This window comes from Hipposideros armiger, unplaced genomic scaffold (assembly GCF_001890085.2).
Source record: "Hipposideros armiger isolate ML-2016 unplaced genomic scaffold, ASM189008v1 scaffold_105, whole genome shotgun sequence".
NCBI classification, from domain to species: domain Eukaryota; kingdom Metazoa; phylum Chordata; class Mammalia; order Chiroptera; family Hipposideridae; genus Hipposideros; species Hipposideros armiger.
Window position 1 is genome coordinate 1,282,098 of NW_017731455.1, and position 9,696 is coordinate 1,291,793.

General features: G+C 56.1%; 1 protein-coding gene across 1 annotated transcript; it reads left to right on the plus strand.

Annotated features, from left to right (window-relative positions):
• Window positions 1-3,167: 3,167 nt before the first annotated feature.
• Window positions 3,168-6,066, plus strand: ADRA2A (adrenoceptor alpha 2A). Its single transcript, XM_019646565.1, has one exon. The coding sequence runs from the start codon at window positions 3,260-3,262 to the stop codon at window positions 4,640-4,642; it is 1,383 nt and encodes a 460-aa protein (XP_019502110.1). The 5' UTR covers window positions 3,168-3,259; the 3' UTR covers window positions 4,643-6,066.
• Window positions 6,067-9,696: the final 3,630 nt, after the last annotated feature.

Genomic DNA, 9,696 nt, shown 5'->3' on the forward strand with positions numbered 1-9,696 from the left:
ACTCAGTACTTAGCAAAAGGCAGGGATTATTATTAGTAATAGTTTTGTTTTGGCCTCACAGATTCTAGTTCCTTGGAAGGTCTATTTCCATTTTAGAAGAAAAGATTCCAAACCCAGGAATTAAGAAACCCACTCAGTGTTTAGGAAGGATTTAGAAAACGTGAGAAGAGGGCACATACAGCGTAACAGTGAAATTTCAAGAAAGATAAGCAGTGTGGCCCCGTGTTCATTTCCCCTTTTGCTTCTGAAATGAGCAAGGAAGGAGATGGCCAACAATGGCCTCCCAACACTCAGGTCCTGTGCACAGCACGATGAACCCCAGAGTGCGACGGGCTTTGGTTTTTGTATCTCTTAGCATTCATCCTTGACATTTGGGGCTCCTGGTTGCTGTGCAAAGAGGAGTATAGCCACATCTCCAGCTGAGCCTAGTGTAATATCTCTGCCCCTGCCAAGAGACTCAGAGCTGAGATCTGAGTAGAAGATGGGAAATGATGGACTCAGTAGACAGAGAGAATGCTGCCTTCTCTACATTCTCCAGGAAAGGGCATTTGAGAGGCTCCTCAGAATTAAGACTGGAAGGGAAGTTCACCCCCACTTTGGAGGCAAAGATTGGAAGATAAAGGTACTGCAGTCAAATGAGACATCTGTGATATACTTTGAAAAGTACTTTTTAGATAAACTTCATGACTATCTACACCAAAGGCAGCAGTATCAATAACTATCATCTGCTGGGGCTCAAGATGATGCTCAAGGTCCTGAATTTAGTCTTCAGCCCCCAGCCAGACCTGAGCCTGCATCCCTGCTGGACAGAAGCAATCTGTTCAATCCTTGGAACTTCCAGCTGAGCTGACTACATAAGGTATTTGGTATAGTGGATCCTTAAATAAGACAACTTTTCTTTAGCCGTACTCTCTTTCCTGATGACAGTTTCTATCCTCCTGGGCCTTACTCTCAAACTGCCTGCTGTTTATTTGAAAAGGGCAGATAACACAATACGAACTGGTACTCTAGCAACTGTTAAAATCTATTGTAGGATACACAGCACACAGAGAAAAACTAGCCATTCACCCCACTCTATGCTATTCGTATCAGAGAGAACATGGAAAATACACTCTCGGCCAGCATCCTTCCCTTACTAAAAGATGGTGTGTGTGTATCCGAAATGGGGGTGTGGTGGGGGGTGGAGTCTAACTTTCCAACAGCAGCAAAGACACAATGGTTCACAGCACACCACAGCTGGGCGCCTTTGGATCTGTGGAAGGAGTGGCTTGTGCCGGTGAGAGTGGGGGCCAGTCCTGGGCTCTGATGACTGCAGAGTCCTTCCAATGTGATTTTTATCATATGAACCCCCACTCCCGCTGCGGGTAGACACACAGAGGGGAGTGTATGCTTTAAGAAGATTTCTGCAACATGACAGAGCAATTTAAAATCTGGGTTCTTCTTTTCTGAGCTTGGACCCAAACTTGTCTTGAGACAGGAGAAGGCGCTTTAGGCAAACGGCTGCAGGAGCAGGAGAAGGCGCCTGGTGCCGGCGGGGAGCTTCCCAGCCGTGACCACGAGCGGCCAGCAGGTGTCAGTGCGTCCTTGCTCTGTCGCGGCGCAAAGCCTCCGCCTCCAGGACCACTCCCCACCGAGGCTTAAGGGGGCGCGGTCCAGACTTCTGGCCGCTCTGGTCCGGCAGACAGCTCTGCGGCTGGCACAACATGTGGTCACCCTCCTCGGAGCGGAGCTCTGAACTCCGGCTGGGGACACTCCACAGGAGGCGCTTCCCGCTCCGCCCCAGGGGGTCAATCTGAACCTGCGCCTTCTTCTCTCGCCAGGACTCCGCTCTCCCCGGCGGCCAGCAGCACTTGCAGACGAGGGCGGCCTAGCCCAGGGCGGGCCTGCTCCGGATGTGACCCGTACGGGTGGATGCTTCTCCAGATTCATGTCAAGGGCTCCCAACTCCTTTCCTCCTAGGACTCAGCTCGATGGAGCACTCCCGGGCGCCTGCGGCTTTCTGCTGTGCGGGCCCGTAGCTGCTCCGCCGATTCCCAGCAGGGGCCGCTCCCCATTCCCGGGGCACGCTCTTTAAACCCCTCGCTCAAGGTACCCGCCTTTCTAAAGGGCACGTCCCGGCAAGGAGGCAGTGTTCCCCTGGGTCCCGCGCAGGGCGCGGGCGCTGGACCCGCGGAGGGGAGGTGCGAGGGGCGGGGGAGGGTCGGCTTCCCACGTGGGGGCTGACGCCGGCTGCTCGGCAACGCCGACTTGATCCGGGGGCTATAAAACCAGTCCACCGTGAGCGCGGCGGAGCAGCGGCGGCTCCGGCTTCAGTGCAGACGCCCAGCAGCCCGCGCGTTACCGCCCGGCCGCCCCCAGCACCCTCTCCCCGCAGCCCTGCGCTCCTGCGCCAACTCACGCCGCCCTGGAACCCCAGCCCGTCCGGTGGCGCTCAGCGCCCTCAGAGCGCCGGGCCGACGCCCAAGAGACCCTCTGACTCGGCCAGGGCTCCTGGAGGGCCGATCGCCCACCAGCCCCGGCCCTCCTAAGGACGGGGGCGCCTTCATGCGGCTCCCACACCCTTCACCCCGCCGCAGCCACCGCCCCGGAGCTCCGCGCGCTGCGCCCCAGCCTCAGCAGGGCACGCAACTTTGGAAGTTCCGCGGCGCTCCGAGAGGCGGCGGAGCCCGCACCCCGGCCCCAGCCTGGTCCCCGCCGGCCCCGCCGCGTCTCGGGGACGCAGGAGAGCCGGTAATCGCTTCGGGGATGTAAGGAGACAGACATAGGACCCCAAGCCCGCGTCAGCACCCCTCCGCTGCCTCCCGGGGTGGGGGCGGGCCCCGCACACGGTAAGACCTCTTGCTTTCGCTCAGGCTCAAGAGTCAAGATATAGATAGATAGATAATTTTAAATTTCCTGTCATCCTTCCAAGTCATGAGGCCACCGATGATGTTCGTTCTCTCTTCTTGAAGAATAGCTCTCTTTCCCCATCGGCCCTATCTATTCTTTCCCGCCGCTTAGAAATAAAACTTGGCTGTGTTTAGGGGCTGAGAGCGAGACGGCGCCCACTCCCAGCGCCCGAAGCGCGGGCTAGGCGCCGTTCGTGGGAGCCCGGCCCATGGGCTGCTAGCGGCCCCTCCGCTCGGCCCGGCCTCCTTGTGGCCCCCTCCCCATGTGAAGCGCGGCGGGGCGAGCGGGGCGCAGGAGGAAGAGGAGGACCCACGGGCTCCGGGCCGGAAGGCAGCTGGCAGCAGGCCCAGGCGAGCGGGCACCCGCGTTCATGTTCCGCCAGGAGCAGCCTCTGGCCGAGGGCAGCTTCGCGCCCATGGGCTCCCTGCAGCCGGACGCAGGCAACGCGAGCTGGAACGGGACCGAGGAGCCGGGGGGCGGCGCCCGGGCCACCCCCTACTCCCTGCAGGTGACGCTGACGCTCGTGTGTCTGGCCGGCCTGCTCATGCTGCTCACCGTGTTCGGCAACGTGTTGGTCATCATCGCCGTGTTCACAAGCCGCGCTCTCAAGGCGCCCCAGAACCTCTTCCTGGTGTCTCTGGCCTCGGCGGACATCCTGGTGGCTACGCTCGTCATCCCTTTCTCGCTGGCCAACGAGGTGATGGGCTACTGGTACTTCGGCAAGGCGTGGTGCGAGATCTACCTGGCGCTCGACGTGCTCTTCTGCACCTCGTCGATCGTGCACCTGTGCGCCATCAGCCTGGATCGCTACTGGTCCATCACGCAGGCCATCGAGTACAACCTGAAGCGCACGCCACGCCGCATCAAGGCCATCATCGTCACCGTGTGGGTCATCTCGGCCGTCATCTCCTTCCCGCCGCTCATCTCCTTCGAGAAGAAGGACGGCAGCGGCGGCCAGCAGCAGGCCGAGCCGCAGTGTGAGATCAACAGCCAGAAGTGGTACGTCATCTCGTCGTGCATCGGCTCCTTCTTCGCGCCCTGCCTCATCATGATCCTGGTCTACGTGCGCATCTACCAGATCGCCAAGCGCCGCACCCGCGTGCCGCCCAGCTGCCGGGGCCCGGACGCAGTGCCGCCGGGGGGCGCCGAGCGAAGGCCCAACGGCCTGGGCCCCGAGCGCGGCGTGGGCTCGGTGGGCGCCGACGCCGAGCCGCTGCCCGCCCAGCTCAACGGTGCCCCTGGGGAGCCCACGCCGGCTGGAGCGCGCGACGCGGACGCGCTGGACCTGGAGGAGAGCTCGTCGTCCGAGCACGGCGAGCGGCCTCCCGGGACCCGCAAGTCCGGGCGCGGCCCCCGGGCCAAGGGCAAGGCCCGGGCGAGCCAGGGGGACAGCCTGCCACGGCGCGGGCCTGGGGCGGCAGGGCCCGGGGCGCCGGCGGCCGGGCCCGGGGAGGAGCGCGGCGGGGGCGCCAAGGCGTCGCGCTGGCGCGGGCGGCAGAACCGCGAGAAGCGCTTCACGTTCGTGCTGGCCGTGGTCATCGGCGTGTTCGTGGTGTGCTGGTTCCCCTTCTTCTTCACCTACACGCTCACGGCCGTCGGCTGCTCCGTGCCGCGCACGCTCTTCAAGTTCTTCTTCTGGTTCGGCTACTGCAACAGCTCGCTGAACCCGGTCATCTACACCATCTTCAACCACGACTTCCGCCGCGCCTTCAAGAAGATCCTCTGCCGCGGGGACAGGAAGCGGATCGTGTGAGCGCGCAGTCTGCGCCCCCCGCCCTCCCTTCCCCGCGAACGGACCCGTGTGGACTTCGGGCGACTGGGATCGAGGGACGCGTCTATGCAGCCCCAGCACTCTGAACCCCGGAGTCTGCCTCCTCTGCGTTTCCTGGCTGGAGCGTCGGCTCTGCGGCCTCTTTGGGTCACCTTCTCTTCCCTACCAGGGAAAAGCACTGGCTGGGAGGGCCCATACGCCCCCCAAATTGTTAGGACCGCTCCTGACTCCGAGTGAGCTTCCAGGGATCTTGGGCACGCCCCTAAATCAGTATTGTTCTTTTCTCTTCCCCTAAGTCCAGAGCAGTTCAGAGCAAGTGCTGGACCCCAGAGGGTATGGCTCACAAAGGGTTAACAGATGGGGGGTTTCCCAGCCTGGGCTAATTGCTCTCCCCCTCCCCCAACTCTATTTTTAAACAAAGCTCAGGGCAGCCCAGCCCGTCCTCCCATCCCCCACTGTAAATACACACTATTTTTGATAGTACATGCGGAGTGGGGGTGGGGTCCCTAACGTTGCTTGGCTTTTGATGTCGGAATCCTGGCTGTCAGAGATGGCCTGGAAGTAGACACGTTCTGTTCTGGCTGGTTCAGGCCAAGTCCCTCTGCAATGCAAGCCCCTTTTTAGTGTCATTACGTCCCTCTGTGTCCTTTTCACCAGCAACTGGTGACTGTCCCTTTGGGCCTATACCTGCTTTGAGATTCCCTGAGGGGGAAAAGATTTGTCCTTCTTTTTTTTTTCCTGTGCCTAACAGCATAATTGCCTTTTCCTATGTAAATATTGCAATGATGGACCAAGACAGAAGTAAACGAACCTTTCTGCCTTGCATCAGCCCCGTGTATAAAGCCATTATCTCCGGATGCTCCCTCGCCCCAGTAACTCACTTTAAAACCGTCTCTTTCTGGTGTCCTCTCCCTCTTTTTCTCTTGGGCCACTGCTTGAAGAATATGTATGTTTCTATTTTGTATGTATGTGGGCCCCTCCATCCCCCAAAGTGCTGACTGCGGGGAAAATCTTTTAGCTGCTGTTTTTAGACACAGAAGAGTGGAAATTATGTGGAAGAGGCAAACCTGATACAATTTGCCCAAGGTAAACAGTTTGCAAAGACAAATGGGCCTGCCAAACTGTACGGTTCCTGCCCCAAGAGCTCTTAGGTATCAAAATGTTGTCTTTTCCCCCCATTCTGTTTTTCTGATTGAGATCATGTCATTGATGAATTCCCAAAGTCAACGGAGGAGGGAGAAGACCTTCGTGTTTACATCCGAGTTTCTACATGTTTTAGACTCTTTAAGGCCTGCACTCTTAATTGACTAAAGAAAAATTAATGTCAGCACACGTTGCTAATGACAGTGGATTTTTTTTAAATAAAAAGTTTACAGATCAAATGTGAAATAAATATGAATTAAATGGTTCTGTCTGTTATTTGAGTTTCCAAAAGCTTTAAGAATGGGAACATCTGGTTATGTATATAGTCTTTAAATGAAAAAGAAATACATGTATATGATAAAACATCCTTAAAAGTGCAAGCAATAACAAAACTATCATTCACCAAGTGTTTCTTATGTGCTGGACACTATGGTGAGCCTGTTATAGGTTCTGCTTCATTTAATCTTCCCCCAAACCCTATGAGGGATGGACTGTTATTATCCCCATTTTACAGGTGAAGAAACTGAGTCTCAGAGAGTGAGTGATTTGCCCAAGGTTAACAAGTGGTAGAAATGCATTGTATCCAGCTTTATCTGGTTACATGATCTGTACTCTTCACTCCAGAGCCTTGCCAGACCCACATCATTACCACTTTGCAGAATGCTACCAGCAGTGAGGTCTCTATACAAAGTGTGCTGTGTACACAAAGTATGGAATAGATCCCAAGTGTGTAGATACAGAGTGTGTACACACTGCAAAGTGTCTGTATTCCCGTAAAGCTCAAGGTGTACATATTCCCCTAAAGTATGGTATATGCACAAAGTGTGGAATATACTCCAAAATGTGTATCACACCTTCAAGTGCAATAACATACAACATGTGGTGTGTAGCCCGTGGTGTGGTATATACACAGAGCGCAGTATAAACATCTAAATAGATCCATGTGTTTATTCCTTGGTGGCTTGAATTGTCTCTGGCCAAATGCACAGATCCCTCCTGTTGCGTTTCTGTAATATCAATTTCCACCCTGCTGTCTAGGAGGGCTTAAGATCCTCACCCAAAGGACGGTTATGGTTAAGGCACTTGGAAGCGGGAAGGGCCCTTAGAGATCCAGGAATCCAGCCTTTCATCTTCCGAGAGGAATGACTTGCTCAGGGTCCCACAGCTCTGGGTAACAGGGCTCTGGACCCGCACTGCCTCGTTCAGGTGTGAAGCAGCCGAGTGAATGTGAGCAGTTCCATTCGTGTGTATAACCACAGACAATACTGATGAAGGAGAGCTGTTCGTGGAGAAGCTGGGTTTGAGGGGTGATCACAAGCCACAGGTCATGGTTTGGGGAAGGATGGGCTTTATAGGGCCAGCCACTTATAACGCATGTGCAGACCAGCTCTGGACGCCCCCAGGAGCAGGTCCTCAGAGCATCCTCTGGGCAGCGCTTGTCTTCCTTAATTTCTTTGGTGGGAGCCAGGGGATGTGTGCAGGGGTGGGAGGGTGGAGAGCCCTGAGAAGTCATTTGGGCTCTGAGGGGCCTGGGAGAGGGAAGACTTTGGACCTGAGAGGGTTTTGCAGAGGTGGAAATGAGTTCTGCCATTGCCTGGCCTTCTGAGCCCGCAGACGAGGAGGGGCAGGCCCTCGGCTCTTGCCTGGGGGCTTTGTACACCAGGGCCTTTGCAGCCAAGTCTGGCTGCCTGGTCTGGTGCGGGGCCCTGTTTCCCATCCCCACTCCAGCCTCTCTCTCACTCCCACTCAAGGCACCCATCACCCCAAAGGCAAACAGTGCCAGACAATAGGCTAGCCTGGCAGGCCCCCAGGAACTGGGCTGTGTGTCGCAGACACAGGGACAGATACAAACACTACTCACTGTTGACTCTTCTGTTCTGGCTGTGGGTCATGTTTGTCTTGCCTTCACCCCCAAAGGCCCTGCTCCTTTGGGAAAGGGGGAAGTGTGAACAATGGTGCCATGTAGGGCAAGCCTGCCAACCATCCAGCAGCACAGAAGCCTCAGAAACTGGGGGGGGGGGACAGGGGCTGATAAAGTGGGGGAGAGGGGGCTGGAGTTCACAGGGGCATCACTGTTCATTGCAGAGGGCTCAAGCAACCGCCTGCAAAGGTCTCAGGTGGGAGGGGACTTGAGGAGGGGCGGCCCACATGGGGGTCTTAGCCCAAAGCTCAGGAGGTGAGATTGTTGCCTCACAACTTCCTGTTCACATCCGATCCCAATGATCTGGGCCGAGAGGACCTGTCTTCATGGTGTCATCTCTTAATGTATGTGGCTTTGGTTGGGGTATCAAGAGCCACTGGCTTTGGGGTCTGAAGTGTGTCTGGCCAAATTCAGTCCAGGTTCAGGCGCCTTGAGTTCGGAGAGGGGCAGTGCCACACTTAAGTCTGGGTGCAAGACTGTTCGGTTTCTTCTGCGCTGTAGGGCTGGAGGAGAAAACGGTGAAAAAGTGGCTTAGGCGTTCCCCTCCTTATGATTCTATAATTGAATCAGCATTTTAGAGCCAGAAGTTTCCACACACATCCCTCACTCCCACATTGTGCGGTTGAGTCCCTGAAAAGCCGACGGGTCATGTGGCATCCCGGGGTCCCTGGGGCCCACTGCTCCCCTGACCCTCTGTCTGATGCCATTGGTAGCCAACAGGAATTCTATTTTGCTGTTGGATTGGTGTGTTATCGATCAACCCCAGAGGAGCCCTCTGTGCCTGCTCTGTGCCAAGCACCATGCCAGGCACTGCGAGGCACCCTCTTCCTTTCATGCATGCGCCCTGCAGAGCCCAGCACTTGCCTTAAGCGATTAGGGCCTGCCCTGTGGAAGCATTAGGGCTGCATGGGGAGACGGGATGTGCCTGCGTGAAGCATTAAATAGCCGTACAACAACGACAGTGTGGTGGGGGGTAGTGGATGCTGAGTGCCCACCGAGCGTCACGGGCGTCTACCTGTACCACGAGAGTGCAGGGGGGAGAGGACGCTGTGGTTGGGAGCTCAGGGAGTAGAATGTGGGCGCTGGGGTGCCAGGACTTTAGCTGAGTGAGGAGGGGCAGGGAAGGCAGCTCTGGTTCTAGCAGCTGAGCCCTGAGAAAGCATTGCCAGGCCTATCGGGCCTCAGCTTCATTTCTCCAACCTGATCCATAGAGGTGGCATGGTGAGCTCCTGTCCCCGTTTGAGGGCACCCACCAGGAAGCCTACCTTCCTGACTCGAGTAGCAGGACCCAGGGACTCAGGTCCCTGCCTTTGTCAGAGCCAGGGCCCAACACGAAGCCTTGTGTGCAGGCCTCTGCGCTGGGCCCTGCCAACTGCCACAGTGGGCCTGGGAGGCTGGGATGCAGGAAAGGGTGCCTTCCTCAGTGGAGGGTGTACCTATGAGGGAAGACACGTGCGGTCGCTGAGCACAGCCACAAACACCAGTGTTTGTTCCAAAACAGTATCGGTTTCTCTGATTACCAGAAATCCTGCAGTTTAGAGTTAAATACAAAGGAGGAAACAAAACCTGTTGGAAAGAGCTTGGACTTGGGCATTAGGCGGTCTGGGTTCTAGCCTTGGCTTTGCCTTTTCCAGGGGTATGACCTTGGGCAAAGCCCTTTCTAAGCCCCATTTCTTCATTTATGAAGTGAGAATGGTTGGTCTAGATCAGTGTTAAGTGTGTCCTGTCGAATTTATTTAACACAAAATCAATCTCAGTCTCTCTCTCTCTCTCTCCCCCCTCTCAAACGTATTTATCATCTATCATCTACCTGTCTGCCTGTCTATCCACATCACCTGTCTGATGAAGTGCTGGGTTAGGTGACCTGTGAGAGGCACCTTTTCTTCAGGACTTCTCAGAGCCTTGAATGTGCCAGTGTGGATTGTGATTCTCTGAGAGGGGATGGATATGGTGAGCTATGTTTCCCCATGGA